General features: G+C 47.5%; 1 protein-coding gene across 2 annotated transcripts in view; it reads left to right on the top strand.

The window, feature by feature from the left end:
• TMEM132B (transmembrane protein 132B) overlaps positions 1-17,930 on the top strand; it is a 317,694-nt gene that overhangs the window by 161,799 nt on the left and 137,965 nt on the right. For both annotated transcript variants that reach the window (XM_074356446.1, XM_074356447.1), the window contains one exon: positions 11,521-11,667. In XM_074356446.1, the coding sequence (XP_074212547.1) occupies positions 11,521-11,667 (147 nt within the window). The remainder of the gene's footprint in view (positions 1-11,520; positions 11,668-17,930) is intronic.

Here is a 17,930-nt window from a genome sequence, read left to right as displayed (position 1 = left end):
TTTTGTATGTACTGTCTCCATGCAATCCTTGCAATGACACTGTGAGTGGTACTATTATTAACAGTCCCATTTTACAGATGAGGAAACTGAGAGACAAAGAGGTTAAACGACTTTTCCAAGGTCACACACTAGAGTCTAGGTTTTAAGTCAGAAATGCAGCTTGAAAGTCTGTGGGCTCAACATCACTATTCTATCTGTCTGTCTGTCTGTCTGTCTGTCTCCTAGGACTGCCTATTTTTTCTGCATATAGGAAGTGGTTAAAATGCCTGACATGCTGTCGATACACAGTGCATAGACCTCAAGCGAAGTTGAGTACACCTCAGCCACGTTTGACTTCCAAAGCCCTAAGGCTGCGGCTGCTTTCCAAGTGCCTTTCATTTCAAAAGCATTTCTGGTTCTTAATTACTGTACATTTATTAATCTGGGGTTTCCATAAAACAATATTGCCTTACTAATTGGATCACCATTTGGAGAAGCTGTTCACTGGGCCCTGAGACAATATCAACTTCCCTGCCCCTGCCACGTGCTGCTCACGGGGGGTGTGTGTGTGTGTGTGTGTGTGTGTTGAGCGGTTCTGCTAACCGAAAGGCCCATATTGTCATAACGTCCCTCTGTAGGGGATGGCGACCAGAGGCAAAGGTTGGGAATCAGAGGATAAAGCTTCCTGCATTGGGGGAGCCTTTTCCATGTCAGATGTTTAAATGTGATCTGAAGGTGGCTTGGTTTTCCTGTGGGAGCCAACACGTGGGGCTTTGCAAAGAAGCAAAGAGGATGAGCAGACTGCATCCCCGATGGACCTGAGATCGGGGCAGGTATCGGCTTCTTGGCTGTGGCACAGCACATCCGGAAATTGCAGGGAGGCTGCTTCCCCCCTGCCCCCCGAAGCTGAAGGACAGGCCCGTGCTCCACGAGGGAGGAGGGCAGAGCAGTTAGGGAGTGTCTGCAACTCAGCCTGGGGTGTCCCCGGCCATTGTTATGGGGACACGATCTCTACAGAGGCTGAAAAATCAGATGCCTGCCATGTTTTTCAGTGGGGGGATCATCGGCATTTGGAGTGAAGCAGGACTGTTCTGTGCACGGCAGGGCTTTGAGCATCCCCGAACCTAATCCTTTTAATGCCGGCAGTGTCCCCTGTGTCCTCTCACTGGCAACCCCAGACACCCCTGCTTGTTTCCACATGCCTTCTAGGGGGTGCTGTTGCACTGACTGAGATCCTACTGGTCTACCAGACTGGTACCATAAATAACCAAAAAATACTGGCTATGGAAAAAGAGTTGACATAGGAAACCAATACAGCTCGCTTAGAGTAGGGGAGACCCAGTGGGGGTTGTGGGGTAAACTTGCTCTGCTAGACGGTGTGTGGACGGCGCTGTGATTTGAGATTGGCCAAGTGTCTACGGGGTCAGGGCAGAAACGACTGCATCACAGAATTCATCAGCCTCATCCAGGCGCGAGAGAAGTGGGGACCTCACGGGCTGAATGGAGCTCCCTGCAGGGAGGAGCCTGCTGGCATTTCCACGCTCGGAGCCCCTGGGCCAGAGCGGAGCAGAAATGTCCAGGTGTGCAGGGGAATCAGCCACGCAGCTCATTCTTATCTCTGGTCCTCCCTCGCTTTGAGGGGCCCTGTGGTTCTGCAAATCGACTTAGCTGCTATCTGGCTGTCTCCCGGGAGCTGATAACAAACCAACCAACCGAACAACGCAATCAAGGCACCTGTTGTGGTAGAAACACTGAGCTAATTCAAACCATTCTTTTGCTCGGGTAAGATGTTAACGTTTGAATTTGTCAGAAGCTATATGCAGAGTGTGCTTAATGTCTGACTCTCTTAGGTAAGAGATTACGTTGAACAGAGATCGTTACACAGGGATCGGCATGTGTTGCTTTGGGGGATTTCTCGCTCACACGAAGATCCCTCTTCTCAGGGCTCAAATCCACGCCCTCCAACCCTCCACTCTGATGGAGGTGACTTGACTTCCAAATTAAAAGTATCTTTACAGTTTCCCTAAATCGCATCCCAGAAGCGCTCCCGTGCCCTGGGCTGGGCTTATCTCAGAAAGCGAGTCGAGCACCAGGTTTCCCCAGCATCCTTCTCCTTGACAGCCTGTGATTGTCTGAAGTGTGTCCCAAGCTCTGTCCTCCAGACAGTGTTCTGGGGACCACCTGCACTGGCGTGGCATTCTGTTTAGAAATGCAGCGCGGTGGGTTCTACCCCAGACCTACTGAATCCCGGTCTTTGGAGCTGGGGTCCAGAAGTCTGTAACAAGGTCTTTCCGATGTGCCTAAAAGTCCAAGAAACTCTCGTCCCTGGGGCTGCAACGCCTGGGCTCCCTCCGCTGCCCTTGGCGGCTTTTGTCTCTCACTGAGCACCTTTCACCCTCAAAGTCTAATATTTGTGGAGCACCCAGAGACGGATGACACTTCAGACAGAGACCTTTTGTTGTCCCAACATTTATTAAGGACATCCCACGTCCCGGGCGTGGCTCTCAGAACGGTGGATAAGGCAGGAAACAAAACATCAGAAAACTCCCGCTCTCCTGGTGCTTACAGGGGAGACAGGCAGTAAACACAGATGTGAAGTGTGGGGGTATTAAACAGGGCTGTGTTTTAGATCAGGTGGCCTGGGAGAGGCTCACAGAGATGACATTTGCCCAAACCTGAAGGAGATGAGGGAGTGAGTCCTGTGGGTGTTAGGGGGGAGCTTTCCAGGCAGAGGGAACAGTGAGAGCAAAGGTTTAGAGGCAGGAAGGCACGTGCTTTTTAAGAAATTATGAGGAAGTCAGCTTCTCTCCAACACAGAATGTTGGTACACGTATATATATTTTATTGAAGTTTAGCTGATTTACAATGTGATGTTAGTTTCTGCTGTAAAGCAAAGTGATGCAGTTTTGCGTGTACATATATTCTTTTTCAGATTCTTTTCCACTATAGGCTATTACAAGATATTGAATATAGTTCCCTATGCTATACAGTAGGACCTTGTTATTTATCTGTTAATATCTACAACCCCCAAACTCCTAATTTGTCCCTCCCATTTTTTAATTTTTAAATTTATTTTTTCCAGAATGTTAGCATATTTTCACACATGTGAAATGTGCATTTTTTTTGTTTTAAAGCATTGCCATTCAGAGCTACAAGAGTGCTGTGGAACCTTTGGCCAATTAAAATTAACCCACTGAAAACGGGAATGTAAAATCCCATAGAAAATAGAAAAAGGAGAGAAACTTGGTGGGGATTTTCGTCTTCCTTGAGAAACGAAATAAAGATAAAACAAAGAAGTTTGGTGTATCTTACAGTAAACGGATTTCAGGCTCAGTAATTCCCACTCTGTGCCACGTGGAGTGGGAACATGCATTGCCTGTTGACGGTTTTGTTGTTTTCCTCCGATTTTATGTAACCGTACGACGTCGCATTTTTCATTCTGCCCTTGACATTGCCGGTAGGATCACAAAAAGCATCAACTTAGCAGACGTATTTACTTCGGGCTTCCCCCGTTTCCCCCAAGTGCTTCCTTCTGCTTTGCTATTCAGACTGCTCTCTTTTCCCTTCCTTGTGAACTGTCAGTAAATACCCCTCGAGGGGTGGTTGGTGGGTCCCTGCTGGATTCTCTTTCCCAGTAGCTTTGCTGGCATATGCCAGTCCTTCAGTATTACAAGATTTGCAATTGCACTTTGCAGTAGATGTGCACTGTGTTTGCCTTGTGTTTATAGCTGACAGTCAGCAGAGCCCGACCCTCCCCCTCCTGCCCCCAAACGGCAGAGATGGGGGCTGGGGATAGGTGCCCCATCATCCACGGGTGACATGAGAGTGGGGACTGGTCTCCTGAAGGCTCAGTTCATCAACAGTTTCTTATTCTGCCAATGTCTTCTTATGTAATCCCATAACTTTGGAAATATAGACAGCAAATATTTGTACAATGAAGACCCTGCAGAAGTACACATGTGGGTTTTGGGTGAATGTCAGAAAGTGGTCGTTATATAAATGAGCCAGAGATGGTCCCTGTCAATTGGCCCCTTTATTGTTTATTTCTGCACAGCAGACTGGGACCTGTTAGCTCAAAAGCCTGCCAGAGCCAAACTCGACACATCTAATTGTTTTAAAAATAAAAATATCCCCAATAAACATATTTTTAGCTGTGTGGAGCCTGCCTGCTTTGCATACCCTGGAAAACTGTTCCCAGTGTCTATTGGCTGTAGGCTTTGTAGAAGACCCCAAGCCGCAGCTACCCTTTGGAGCTGTCTGACCTGGAGACTTCCCTCTGTGCTGCTTGGTGACATGTAAGCCCCCTCTCTGAGCCGCCTCTTCCCTGGCTCCCTTGCCCTCCCCACCTCAGGCTCGTGACCCTCGTGTCACACCTTTTGGAAGGTCTGAGGCTCTGAGGGACTCCTGTAACGCGCAAACCTGTCAAAGCCTTGCCCAGTTAAAGCCTGCTGCGTGCTACTGCCACCTGCTGGTCATAACTTTCCCTTGCTCAGCCCCCACATCCCTCAAGCTCATTACAGTGCTGAGACCATTAATTGCTGTCACATACTTTTAGATTATTGTAGCTTTTAAGTAACAAGCGTTAAGAATATCACCAACTCCAAAAATATTTCTCTAAAACAAACTTAATGAATATTCAAGACATGGATTTTTCTAGGCTTAAATTGTTCTAGCAAATAGATTCTAAAATTGGGAAGGATTTGGACTGAGAACTGGAATTTAGGAACAATTTTATAACTCATATGTAGGAGAGAGGCAGACCCTCAGTAACTTGGCTTTAGGCTTGTTCTTGATACCTAGCACTCGTTTCTTCTGTTGTAACTTGAGTTTCCTTTTGGGAGCCACACCATGCCAACCTCTCCCTTGTGGTTCAGACGGGATTAACTTTGCTCTTAGTGTAGAATGATCATTGACTGGCTAAACCAGTGAACGTTGTCCTTCCACCCACTAGGCCACAGTTACAGATTCCAAGGTTGAATACTCAATCGAATTCAACCAGTGAAAACCTGGATCCTGGATTTTGTTCTGAGGGAGAGAATCTTGCATTTCCTTTGTGGATGAGGATGTGAGATCCGGAGCTGTTGCAGCCACACTGTGACCACAAGAAGAGAGCCTGTTGGTACACAAAACCCACATAAGTGAGCGCTGAACAGTCAGGTGCCTAGAGAACTGGGGACGTCATTTGAATTTCTGTGGAGAGCTACTTCTAAAGCTGGCCCCACTTCTGGACATTTAAAGAGACATGAACCAGAATTGGATTGTTTCTTTGGTCAGCTACAATCACAGAAGAGTTCTGAGAATGTCAGGTGTACACTGATGTCCTTTGAACCCAAAAGGCTGAAGGTTGGATATTCTCTAGGATAACCTTTATGAAAAAAATGAATTTACTACAGCAAATGGAAACTTTGTCCTGTTTTGGGACATGAGAGGAATTTCCTGCCAAAGAACAGGAGTAGGATCAGGGAACTCATATCTGAGGGGGAGGTGGCTGGGGTGCTGATGGAGACTTAGAGCAATTCCAAAGGACATCTCAGGGAGGGGGCTTGACGCCTGAGTGTATGATCTCTCGAGAGTATGTGGTGGTTCATTGTGAGAAAAATAACAATATCTAACACTGTCTTTGTCCCCAGGTGTTCCTCTGAGCGCTTTACATACAGTGGGTCACTTAATCTTCATAGTAACAACACTCTAGTGTTGATATTATCACCCACATTTTGTAGGTGAGGACACTGACTCACAAAAGTTCAGTCATTTATCCAAACTCCCACATCTTGTGAATCATTATCATCATCACTAACTCCACCACCTCCCTGACTTTCATTTCTGGGAGCATCCAGCCCTCCCAGGCAGGTAGGAATGCCCTTCACAGCCAACCAAAAGCAAAGATAATCAGAATGTATTTCTCTTTATTTTATAAATTCATTTTATTAATATGGAAGTATCTGTTTCCCCAGACAACTGAGTTTCTTAATTTCTCCCTTTACTCACGGAAAGGAATGTCATATCACATCATACCACATCATATCACATATCATATATCATATCACACATCATATATCATACCACATATATCATATCACATACCATACTGCATCATATCACATATCATATCACATCATATATCACATCAAGCATCATATATCACATCACACATCATATATCATATCACACACATATATCATATATATCACATATCATACACCATATCATATATCACATCACATACCATATATATCACATATCATATCACATCATATATCATATCACATATCATACCACATCCTATTACATATCACATCACACATCATATATCGCACACATATATTATACATATCACGTATCATACACTGTATCATATATCACATCACATACCATATATATCACATATCATATTGCATCACATATCATATCACATCACACATCATATATCATACCACATATATCATATCACATGTCATACCACACACTATATATCATATAATATATATCACACATCATACGCCATATCATATATCACACCACATACCATATATAGAACATGTATCATGTCATATCACACATCACATGTCATATCACTATCATATCATATACCATATATATCACACATATCATATCATATAACACATTATATATCATATATATCACATATCACATCATATAGCACGTATTGTATCATGTCACACATACACAGAGGCAGCAGGTCCTCTGCCTGGCACTTTGTACAGTGTAATCTCTCTGCCCAGACAGCAGTGTAATGAGATGCCCTCTATGTTCATTTCCTAGGGCTGAACAACAAATGATCACAAACCAGGTGGCTTGAGACAACAGAAATGCTTTCTCTCACAGTTTAGGAGGCTGGAAGTTCAAAATCAAGGTGACCACAGGGTGGGCTCCTTCTGGGGGTTCTGAGGGAGTCTCCATTCCACGCCTGTCTCTGGGATTCCGGTGGTGGCCGGCCGTCTTCAGTGTTCCCTGGCTTGTGGACAGATCACTCCAGTCTCTCCCTGTCTTCACACGGCCCTCTGTCCTGTGTCTCTGTGTCTGCTCCTTTCCTCTCTCTTATAAAGACACCGCTCGTGGGTTCAAGCCCATCGTAACTCCGGGATGATCTCATCTTGAGCTCTTTACTCACATCAGTGAAGACTCAGTTTCCAGATCGGGTCACATTCTGAAGTTCCGGGAGGACATGAATGTTTAGGGGACACTATTCAGCCCGCTCCAGCCTCTCTTACTTTTCCCTCTCTAGAGAGAGGAGGAGCCTCAGCGTGGCAGACAGAGTGAGCGGCGGGGCCGGGGCCCCGGCCTGCGCAGCCCGGCGTGAACGCCAGCTCTTGCGCCCCAGGGGCGGCGGCCAGGGGGGCAGACACGCTCCTGCCTCCACAGCAGAACCGACTTCCGATCTTGGTCCTGTTCCGTAATCTCTTGGTGCCACAGACTTTCATTTGTAAACCTGAAATAACAATGCCCACTCGTAGTGTTTCTTAGGGGGTGAAATGTGTTCAGACATTTCAGGAAATCTTAATTATTTTAATTCCACAACGTCTCTGGGCAGCGCCGGGGCACCTGCAGCTCCTGGCATCGTGCCACTGTCGGTACCCGGACAGGAGGACGGAATCATCAGGGCGTCACCGGTGTCGTCCATGGGTGGTTGTGATGTCAAAGCTGTGGTCATTCTTGCTTTTGAGCGATCGTCGGTTCGGTTTCCTCGTGAGCATTCTCCGTGCTGTGGGTTGTCCGGTTACCTCTAACGTTAGTTACCATGCTTTGCTAAACATGTTGGCTGGTGAATTTCCAATAACCAGACAGTGCGTATCATTTGGATGCTGTCTCGAGAAGTTGGCAGCATTTAGAAAAGCATTCCTGGTGTCTTGGGGCCACCAATCCCATCTGAGTAAAGCCCTGGGAGGCCACCCTGTTCTGCCCCCTGCCTCCGTGCGAACTCAGTGAGTTCACTCAGGTGAAGCAGACCCGTCGCACAGTCTGCAGGCGCTGGTCTGACCACACTGGGGGCTAAAATATTGAAAAATGTTGACATCTGCTGTGGTCACTGTCCCACGTCTGCTTCCTGCTGTCCCCTGGGACCGTGTGGATCTCTTTAGGACCAGCAGGCACAGTGTCGTCAGTGAGCACGGTGGGTTCCGTCCCTGCTATGAAACGCTTTGTGAAACACTTTGCCTGTCACCCCATGGCTGGGCGTTCCGCTGCTCAAACTTGCAGGGAGAGCGTGCCTGTCACGGCCTCGGTCGGGGTAAACAGAAGACGGTCAAGGAGGACAGTGCGGAGGCACCGCATTGAACCACATGAGTCAGCTTGGAGATGCTGCTTTAAGTTCCTGCTGACAAGGGGACCTGTGCCTTGTTTCTGGATCAGAATGAAAGAAATGATAATAAACAAACAAACAAAAACCTCGAAGGGATCGTCAGTGGCCACAGTGTACTAGTACCTCCAGGACTGAAGAGTAGGGCCCAGTGACAAAGCTGAAAAATGCAAGATATTAGTCATCAGACTTAGCCACTGAGGCATTTGTCAGGCGGTAACGGTGCACGTGTGGGTCTGGAAAGAAATTCTCTGCAGGGAATTCTCTGCGTGGGGTGGAGCGGGAGGGGAGGGGAGCGTGGGTGGGTCCCAGTTGGATCATCTGGGACGTTGAGAACGACAGTGATCATCCTGACCGTGATCATCCTGACCGTGGGGCTGCTTGGTGACAGCTCTGTGAGCTCTGTGTGTGTGTGTGTGTGTGTGTAAGAGCATGCTATGCTGTTAAAACAGCAAGTACCAGTAGAAACAAGGAAGTGCTCCGGACAGTGGGAAGACTCGACTTCTTGAGACACCAGTTCTGGAACATTCTGTCCAGTTGCCCCTTTGGCAGCAAGATGGCATGGCTGGGAGTAGGGACAGAACAGGCTGCCTCTATTCAGGGCTCCCGTACATTATTAATTCCCGGAACAGTGCTTTGAAGAGGTAGCGAAGGCATCACCGGAATTCCAGGCAGAATGACCCAGTTGGGACAAAGAACAGCACCTGAGTGTCCGGAGGGAACTGCCCGGTGCGCGAGCGAGTAGGTGCAAAGCTTAGCGCCGTGTCAAGACGGAACCCAGGAAGCAGAGCATTTCTTTTCACTTAATTAGGTATGCAAGTGTTTGAGTCCCGCAACTCCACCCCAGGACTCCTCACGGTAGGCGGCAAACTCAAGAGCTTTAGGACAACTCTGAGTCTGGAATACTCTCTCCTCCTGCTTGAAATTTCACCTTTAGAGGTTCCCTTCCATGGGTCTCTTTTTGATTTTGATCAATCCTTCTTTTTTTTAAAGTTTCAATCACTCCTGGGAGACGCCATTTACCTGTTTATTATTCTTTTTTTAATTGAGGTAAAGTTCACATAACATAAAATTCACCGTTTTTCTACATGAACAATTCAGTGCCAGGCCTCACAGTGCTGTGCAGACGCCACCTCTATCCAGTTCCAGGACATTTTACCAGCCCCACCCCGAGGACACCCCATACCTGCTGGTTAAGCAGCCACTCCCCATGCTGCAACTCCCAGCTCCTGGCAAGCACTGATCTGCTTTCTGTCTCCGTGGACTTACCTCTTCTGGATATTTTGTGTAAGTGGAATCATACAATATATGGCCTTTTGTGTCTGGCTTCTTTGACTTAGAGTGATTTTTTTTGAGGTTCGTCCACATTAGGACAGGTGTCAGCACTTCACTCCTTTTTACGGCTGGAAAGGATATGTGTCTCCCCCATTTAATTTATCCATCCATCAATGATGGCACTTGGGTTGTTTCTACCTTTTGGCTATTGTGAACAATGCTGCCATGAGATGCATGCACAAGGGTTTGTCTGAGTATCTGTTTTCAATTTTTTGGGGTCTATACGTCCAAGTGGAATTACTGAGTTGAATAGTCATTTTATGTTTAACTTTCGGAGCATCTGCCAAGCTGTTTTCCACAGCGGTCGCACCATTTTACATTCCCCACAGCAGTGCACAGAGATTCCGGTTTCTCCACAGCCTTGTCAACATTTATTATCTTCCCCTGTTTGATGATAGCCATCCTCGTGGGTACAGAGTGGTATGTGGCTTTGATTTGCATTTCCCTGTTGACTAATGATGCTGTATTTCTTTTTATGTTCTTGTTGGCCATGTGTATATTCTTTGGAGAAATGTCTAGTCAAGCTCTTTCGTCTATTTGCAAATTGAGTTATTTGGGTTTTTTTTTGTTGTTGAGTTGCAAGAGCTCTTTATATATGCCGGCTACTAGACCCTTATCAGAGAGATGATTTTTAGATGTAGTCCCCCTTTCTGTGGGTTGTCCTTTCTCTTTCATTCATACGCTTTGACTGCATCTTAGGTCCTGCTGTTATGTGTGGATTGGATTAATATCTTAGAGGGAAACTTTGCGTCCCAGTTCTTGGTGGCGGCAGAATGTTTGTCTTGATGGGTGTGTCTTGGCTGATGCTCCTCTACTCCTGTACTTTTCCTGTATATTTTCCTGCATTGTGGCGTTCCTTTTGACTTATCTGTGGAACAGGGTGCCCAGAGCCTCACGGGACATTTCTCGTTAGCCCACAGGCCTCCAGGAAGCAGAGAGGCTGCCAGGCACCTTCATAGCCAAGCGTGTGCTGACCCTCTGCTTCATTAGTTCATGCACCGGGAAGTCTGAGCATGCGATTTTGGTATTTCTTACCTTGGTTAGGGACAGCAAGCAGCTGGGCTTCTCACGGCCCTGCCTCCCTCCTGATTGCTCTCCGGACATGTCTGCAGCATCAGGGCAAGTCCCTAGGCCGTTGTCTGAGAACCTGGATGCTGCCGGTGCAGCCCCCGTGGTTACGGAGAAGATGGATTCCGGTTAGCACACAGTGAGGACGCTTTAGGAGCAGGGAAGAAATGGAAGACGACCCAGCCTGTGAACTGTCCTTGGCCTTTTCCCTGTGGCTGAAGCACCTGGGACCTTGGATTCTCCCCTGGGGAACTGAGTCTGCACGCGTTGCACCAGGCGGGCGGCGCTTGCCCGCTTTATCCTGCCCGAACGCTGTGTGGTTTCCTCTTCTCCTGAGGACTGCATGGCCCCCCAGCTTCCTCCCCACAGTGTGGGGTCAGGGTCCCCTGGACGGTGCCACCCCCTGGGCTTGGGCAGCCCCTGTGGCCTCTCGCCCCCGCCCCCGCCCCCTCGTGGGGACCCTCCCCCACCCCCGGGGAAGCACCTGCCCGGCAGCTCCCATCCATCCACTCCTGCCAGACACACGTGTCTCATCTCCATCCCACGGGAGCCCCTGAAGCAGAAAGCAACCTGGTTCCCAACAGCCCGATGAAACAGAAAATGAACACGTGTGGCAAAGCACCGGGGCTCCAACGTCGGGGCCCTTGTGAAAGTAACAGGACACTTAAGTTTTCAAAGGAAAGCCGTTCCCGCCCCTCCTCCCTGTGTTCCCCCGGGGGCAGGGGAGCTCTGCCCTGGCTCCATAGTGTGACTACCTGTTTTAAACTAAGACGGTCATATAAATGTATACATATCTCTATATATCTTTTCCTACCCCACAGAATTAAGGCGGCTGCCGGCGTGACAATAACGGCGGTGCGAGTCAGCAGCGAAGGGCAGTGGGCCGTCCAGGAGGACATAGACAACGACAGCGCGCAGACCACGGCCGCCCTCACCTGCGTGGGCCACCGCCCCGACACGCAGAGCAGGTAAGCGCCCCGGGCCTCGGGGACCTCGGCGGCGCGCGCGCGCGCGCGCGTGTGTGTGGCGGCTGCAGACGCGGGTAACGCAGTGACGTGCGTATAAATCAGGCGACGTCTCTGCGTTTGATGGGCAACGTGTCCCTCTCAGCGCATCAGCGCAGCTCGGTCCGGCAGCTCCTAAACGGCCCCACAGGCGGGCCGCGCCGCGCCGCGCCGCGAGGTGCTCCTCCTTCGTGCTCTTCACACCGCAGCGGCCGAATCGGGCTGGCAGTCTCAGGAATCACCTGCGCTCGCGTCTGCCGCGGTGCCGGGCTGGATGCCCGTGTTGTCAAAATGTATTATTATTATTGTTGTTGCTACTGTTTGCAGCGAGGAACTGAAGAATGAAACGGGGAACATAGAAGTGATTTAAGAGGCAAGGGGGAAATGCACTTTTTTTTTTTTTTTTAAATGAGCAAACTGAAGGTAATTGTCTCTGAGTGCTTAGAGGCAGTCATTTTGCAGACACCACCCCTGGGTATTGGCATATGGGGCTCAGAGTGTTCGGTTGGGTGAACTTGACATTGCTGGCAGGTCTCTTGTCTCCTCCAGCTCAGATACCCACCTCAGGTCTTAGGGGGCTGAGCTCTCCTGGGGAGGAGAGGGAGGCCGTTGCTAATAATCTTGCATCCGGACGCCCGATGGGCAGGATGAGCTCTCACCCCAGTTGTGCCCCTTACAACCTCCTTTCCGTTTGGTGAAGCACCTGTTTTCCGTGGGGTCGCTTTAGCGGTTGGGTGAGTGAGCAACTCCCCGCTTCAGAACCACCAGCGGCTCCCACGTGAGCCAGGGCGAGACCCCAGCCCCTCACCTTGGCATCCGAGCCCCTTACTTTTCACCTTCTATTGTCACAATTGTGTCACCATCTTCTCTTGCAGGGAGACTCTTTGAGGTCCCCGGTGTTGGGCACTGAAAGGGTGCTCTGTGAATGAAGGAGGGGCGGGTGGGCGAGTAGGGGCAGGAGATACAGGGACGCTGGGCAGGGCAGGCCTTTTCCAGTGGCATTTCCAGCGGCATTCTAGGCTGAGTGCCGTCTCTACTTGGCTGACCCCAGCCAACCTCAGCTGAACTCTGTCCTGCCTGCTTTGGAAGATCTTTTTCAAAGGGAAAGAGTGACTCAGGTTGAGTGATCAAAAAGCCTTCTATTAGGAATGTTGATCAGGTGGCCTGGGTCCCTCTCCCTCCAAACTCAACATTCTGGTCATCGTCCTTTACACCCCTTGACAGAGCTTTTAGTCCACGACCTCCCGTGACCCATGGTTTTCCTGGGCATCCGTATCTGTTGGCTCAACACTCCCGTATCCTGAGCTGTTGATGCGTGGAGAGAGCCTAGGACTTTTATATTTGCTTGGTTGTAAGTAGTAGAATGCCCCCTAGAGGTGGCTGCTGTGAAAGGGTTTTGTCGTCTCACATGACAAGAAATTTGGAGGTAGCTGGTTGCTCAATCCACCAGCACCGTTGTATCACCCAGGTTGTTCTGTCTTTCTACTCCGTTGTGCCCAGTTCTCTGGCTGCCACCTCCAGCTTGCTTCCTCATGGTTGCAAGATGGCTGCAGCAGCTCCAGGCATCACAGACTTATCTGGTTGTATACAAAGACCACAAAGACTGGAAGGGCGGGGAGCTTCTCCTCGTGTATCTCTTTTTACCAGGGGAGAGGACCTTTCCAGCTGGAAAGAAGACTTTCCCTGGAAGTCGTCCCCTTAGATCTCCTCGGTAAGTGGTGGGTTCCGTGCCTTTCTTTGTTGGAGAAGCAGGGTAGTCTGGGACAGTGAATATCTGGTGTTGTTTTCATGCTTTGTACTGGGAGGTGGTCTTTGTGGCCAGGGAAGAAGCGTGGGAGAATGGCGGTCAGCAAGCAGTGTCTGCCACACCCCTCCAAGGTGGGACCTGTTGAGGGTTTTGTCTGTTTTTTTTTTATATTGAGTTATAGTCAGTTTACAATGTGTCCAATTCCAGTGTAGAGCACCATTTTTCAGTTATCCAGGAACACACTTAAATGCATCGTTACATTCTTTTCTGCTGTAAGAGAGGGTTGTATCTTGATCTCTGTTTTGACCCCACTGGCAGACTTCCTCTTGGTTCCTGGCGTGTTTGTCCAGTAGGCTTTGTTCAACGGGTGCCCTTAGGTACTGCATGAATGAAGCCCAAGCAGAAAGGGCCCCTAGGCTCCTCGTCCCAGTGGGACACCCTGACTTCCACCCTCAGAAATCACTGTCTGTGTCTCTCTAAGGTGTGCAGTGTACACATGCGAAATTGATTTGTTGAAATAACGTGTAATCCAGTGGTGATGTTTTAAACTGAAGGAAAAATGCAGGCTATGGTTATCACTTTGGGTTTTTTTCGTGTTTTATATTTTATTTTTAATTAAGGTATAGTCGGTTTACAATGTTGTGTCAATTTCTAGTGTTTCAGTCATATATATACACATATTTCTTTTCATATTCTTTTTCAGTGTAGGTTCCTGCAAGATACTGAGTAGAGTTCCCTGCATTATACAGTAGAAACTTGCTGTTTATCTATTTTATATATAGTAGTATCTGCAAATCACTTTTGGTTCTGAGAATGCACAATTTTGCATTCTCTCTAGAAGAGAGAAAAACAGGCTACAAGAGAAAAAGTAGTCACGCAACCAGAATGGCAGAATCACGAGCCACTCTCACATTCCCACGTCCTCGTCTCCTCTCGCTTCACGTCTGACCTCCCCGGGCGGAAGGGGGCCGGGGACTGTGGCTTTGCCATGACAGTTTATGCTTATCTAATATCCCTCTAAAATCCATTCGGTAATCTAAATAAGTAATTGCTTCTTTTTATACTTCTTTTGTTGAATTGTGAGCTCAAATGAGGTGTGAAATACAAGCTCATGGACCGTGTTTGCCCGGCTAACAAAGAGACTCTATGAATCTGTCCCTAACAGAACATCCTGCCAAATGCTGTAATCTCTGAATTGTGACAACCTTGGGCGGAATAGGGTTTTTGATAGAATAGAACGTACAAACTGCCTGAAGTTCTGTGATAAGAATTAAAAATGTGTCGCACGGGAAGACCGAATGGGCTCGCTTAGGAAAGCAGTAAAGGTCTTAGTTTGAAATATCTTAACGTGCACTCATTGTCAGGGAATGTGAGTCATGAAGATGGAGACCACTAGATAAAGAGCTGTGTGGCCAGAAGAGGGAAGAGAGCAGAAAAAGAAACAAATCTGAAAGTGTTTCAGAACGGACCACGCGGAGCCGAAGAAGGTGAAAGCTGGGCGGTGGGGAAACCGCGTGCAACCAGCGCGCTTGCGATGCGGTTGGTCCTTCCACGGCTTCTGTCTGGCTGCAGGGACCAAACCTCGGAGGAAAGAAGCTGCAACTTTTTGTGTGGTCAGAAACCGCAGTGCAAAGCTCGTTCTCAACTGAAAGTTGGAACAGAAACTGAGAACGGCTTGGAGGTGCACCAGGGAAGGAGGAGCTGGTGCTTCTCCACAGGATGGAAAAGCCTGAAATAGACTGCTGTATGTGTGTGTTTACTGAAGTCTAGTCGGTTTACAATGTTGTGTCAATGTCTGCTGGGCAGCACAGTGATTCAGGCGTACGTATACATACATGTATTCCTTTCCAGAGTCTTTTTCATTACAGGTCACTGCAAGATATTGAATATGGTTCCCTGTGTTAGACAGTGGAAACTTGTTGCTTATCTATTTTATATATAGTAGTTAGTATTTGCAAATCTCAAACTCCCAATTTATCCCTTCCCACCTCCTTTCTCTTCTGGTAACTGTAAGTCTGTTTTCTACGTCTGTGAGTCTGTTTCTGTTTTGTAAGTAAGTTCATTTGTGTCATTTTTTTTTTAAGAGTCTACAGATAAGTGATGTCATATGGTATTTTTCTTTCTCTGCCTGGCTGACTTCACTTAGAATGACTTTCTCCAGGTCCATCCATGTTGCTGCAGATGGCATTATTTTATTCTTTTTTATGGCTGAGTGGTATAGAATAGATTTCTGGACAGGAGTAGGCACACGCCACACGATGGTAACCCAGTCGAAGGTGAAATCAAGATCTAAGCTGAATGTTTACCGTGACGTGTTGCCCTCATTGAAAACCTGGATGCAGTGTTTCAGGAGTTTTTCCCTGCCTGCTCTAATCCAGAAATCATTATAACCAGTTGAGCAGAAGAAGGGATCACCATTTTAACTAACCGGATGAACTCACTGCTTTTTGCGAAATGCAACAGTTGAGCATTGAGCGTCGGAAAAGCCGCACCCACAGCACTGGGAGGCCCCCAAGCACGTGGAAATTGGCGCTGTAGAGCGCTGAGTGGTGGCCCCTCAAAAGATGTGCCTACATCTGGATCCTGGAATTTGTGCATGTGTCCTTCCTTATTTGGAAAAGAGAGTCTTTACAGAGGTAAGATCATCCTGGATTATGTGGGCAGACCCTCAGCCCGGTGCCGTATCCTCATGAGACAGACACACGGAGGAGCAGCCATGTGACGATGGAGGGGTGTGGCCACAGCCTGGGAGACCGCCGAGCGCCTAGATCCCCCAGAGGCTGGAAAAGGCAACGAACAGACCCTCCCCTGGAGGCCCTGCTGACACCCTGATTTTGGAGCTCTGGCTTCCAGAAGCGTGAGAGAATAAATCTCTGTTGTTTTAGGCCATTACATTTGTGGTAATTTGCCATAGCACCCCCCGGATACAGATACAGCGGCTTCATGCCCGTGCGTCGAATGGGTAGATCAAGGCATCTCAGTCCTGGATGAGTATCCGAATCGCCTGCGAGTCTCTAAAAAGCACGTATTCCATAGACCTTACCCCTAACTGGGTCACAGACGTTGCCTTTAAAAAAAAAAAAAAACAACAGAAAACCTCCCAGGTGATTTTAATGTGTAGCCAGGGTTGAGAATTCCCAGGATACAAGAATAAATGAAATAATGAATTTAAGCACTGTAAGAAGATAAAGGTGTTTTGTTTGTTCAGACAATTTTAGGATTGGAAAATAAGGGACTTACGATGCCAGATTCTTGGGTTGACAATAGCACCTGCCCCTGCACACCTGGAGACCGGTAAGCGGCACCTGTCACAATAGTTCAAAACCCAGGTTTGATGTATAGAAATGCATTGTGCCCTGGGATTCGTTTGTAATTCTCTCTAGAAAGTGGCAACAGAATTCACCTATCGGAAACGGAGGACCCCCGCCTCTTCCTCTAAAAGGGACCAGACGAGCAGAAGAAAAGGGGGAAAAAAAAGAAATATTAAAAAAAAAAATTTCACCTCTTTCCTGACCAGTGGGAAGTGCTTTGTGCATTTCTGCTGCTGGCCAGTTTCAGCCTAAGTGTAACAGACGGTGTCTTACTTCAAAAGTAGTAGGTTTTTCAGTCGTAGACAATTTAGGAACTACAAGTGAGTGAGATGGAGACGATAAAAGCCATCTCCGAGCCAGTGTCTGGTTCATAGGTAACCATTGTTAATATTTTGATGAGTGTATCTGTATGTATGTGTTCACATGTATATGATGTACACAGATAGGTAATTGTTGTCAGTGTTACAATTTGTTTCGCATTGAAAGCTTTTGTTTTCTGTAATAATGTAGAATAAATATGTGGCAACATCTTTGCACATCAGTGGGTATCTAGCCTGAAAAATGATTATCAACCCTTTTGAAAAACTGATAAAAGAGGTGGATTCTCTTCCCCTCAAAATACAAAAATGCACACATAAACCTTTTTTTCCCCAACTGTTTCAAGATTAATGGGGCCTTTCAGTGAACCTGTAATTTTCAACGTAACATTTAAAAGTGGTCTAATATTCCATCAGTATTGTAGAGATATATTCTATTCATTTATCATATTTCATTTTTTTCCTTTTTAGAACATTGCTGCTTGACATTTTTATGATGTTTTATCTTTTTCCCCCTTTTAAACATTTTTTTTTCTTTTTAAACGTAAAATGTCTGTTGGATATTCCTGTAGATAAGTCTTTAGGAGAGAAAGCTAGCAGTGAATGGGTAGGGTCAAAAGACACGGCCACGTTTTAAGTTTCTGATGCTTTTGTGAAATTTCCCTGCCAGTTTACGCTGCCAGCTCTGTGTGAGGGCGCCCGGCTCTCAATTCCTTTGCCAACACCGGGCATAGCCTTAAAAAGATAATTGGACAGTTGAAATATGGCTGTCTTCTTGTAGGCTTAATTTGCATTGACAGTTTCTGGTGAAATTTAACAATTTTTTTCTGTGTTTGACTGCAAATGCCTTCC

The sequence above is a fragment of the Camelus bactrianus genome, chromosome 32 (assembly GCF_048773025.1).
Source record: "Camelus bactrianus isolate YW-2024 breed Bactrian camel chromosome 32, ASM4877302v1, whole genome shotgun sequence".
Lineage (NCBI taxonomy): Eukaryota > Metazoa > Chordata > Mammalia > Artiodactyla > Camelidae > Camelus > Camelus bactrianus.
This window is presented reverse-complemented; position numbering and strand designations above follow the sequence as displayed.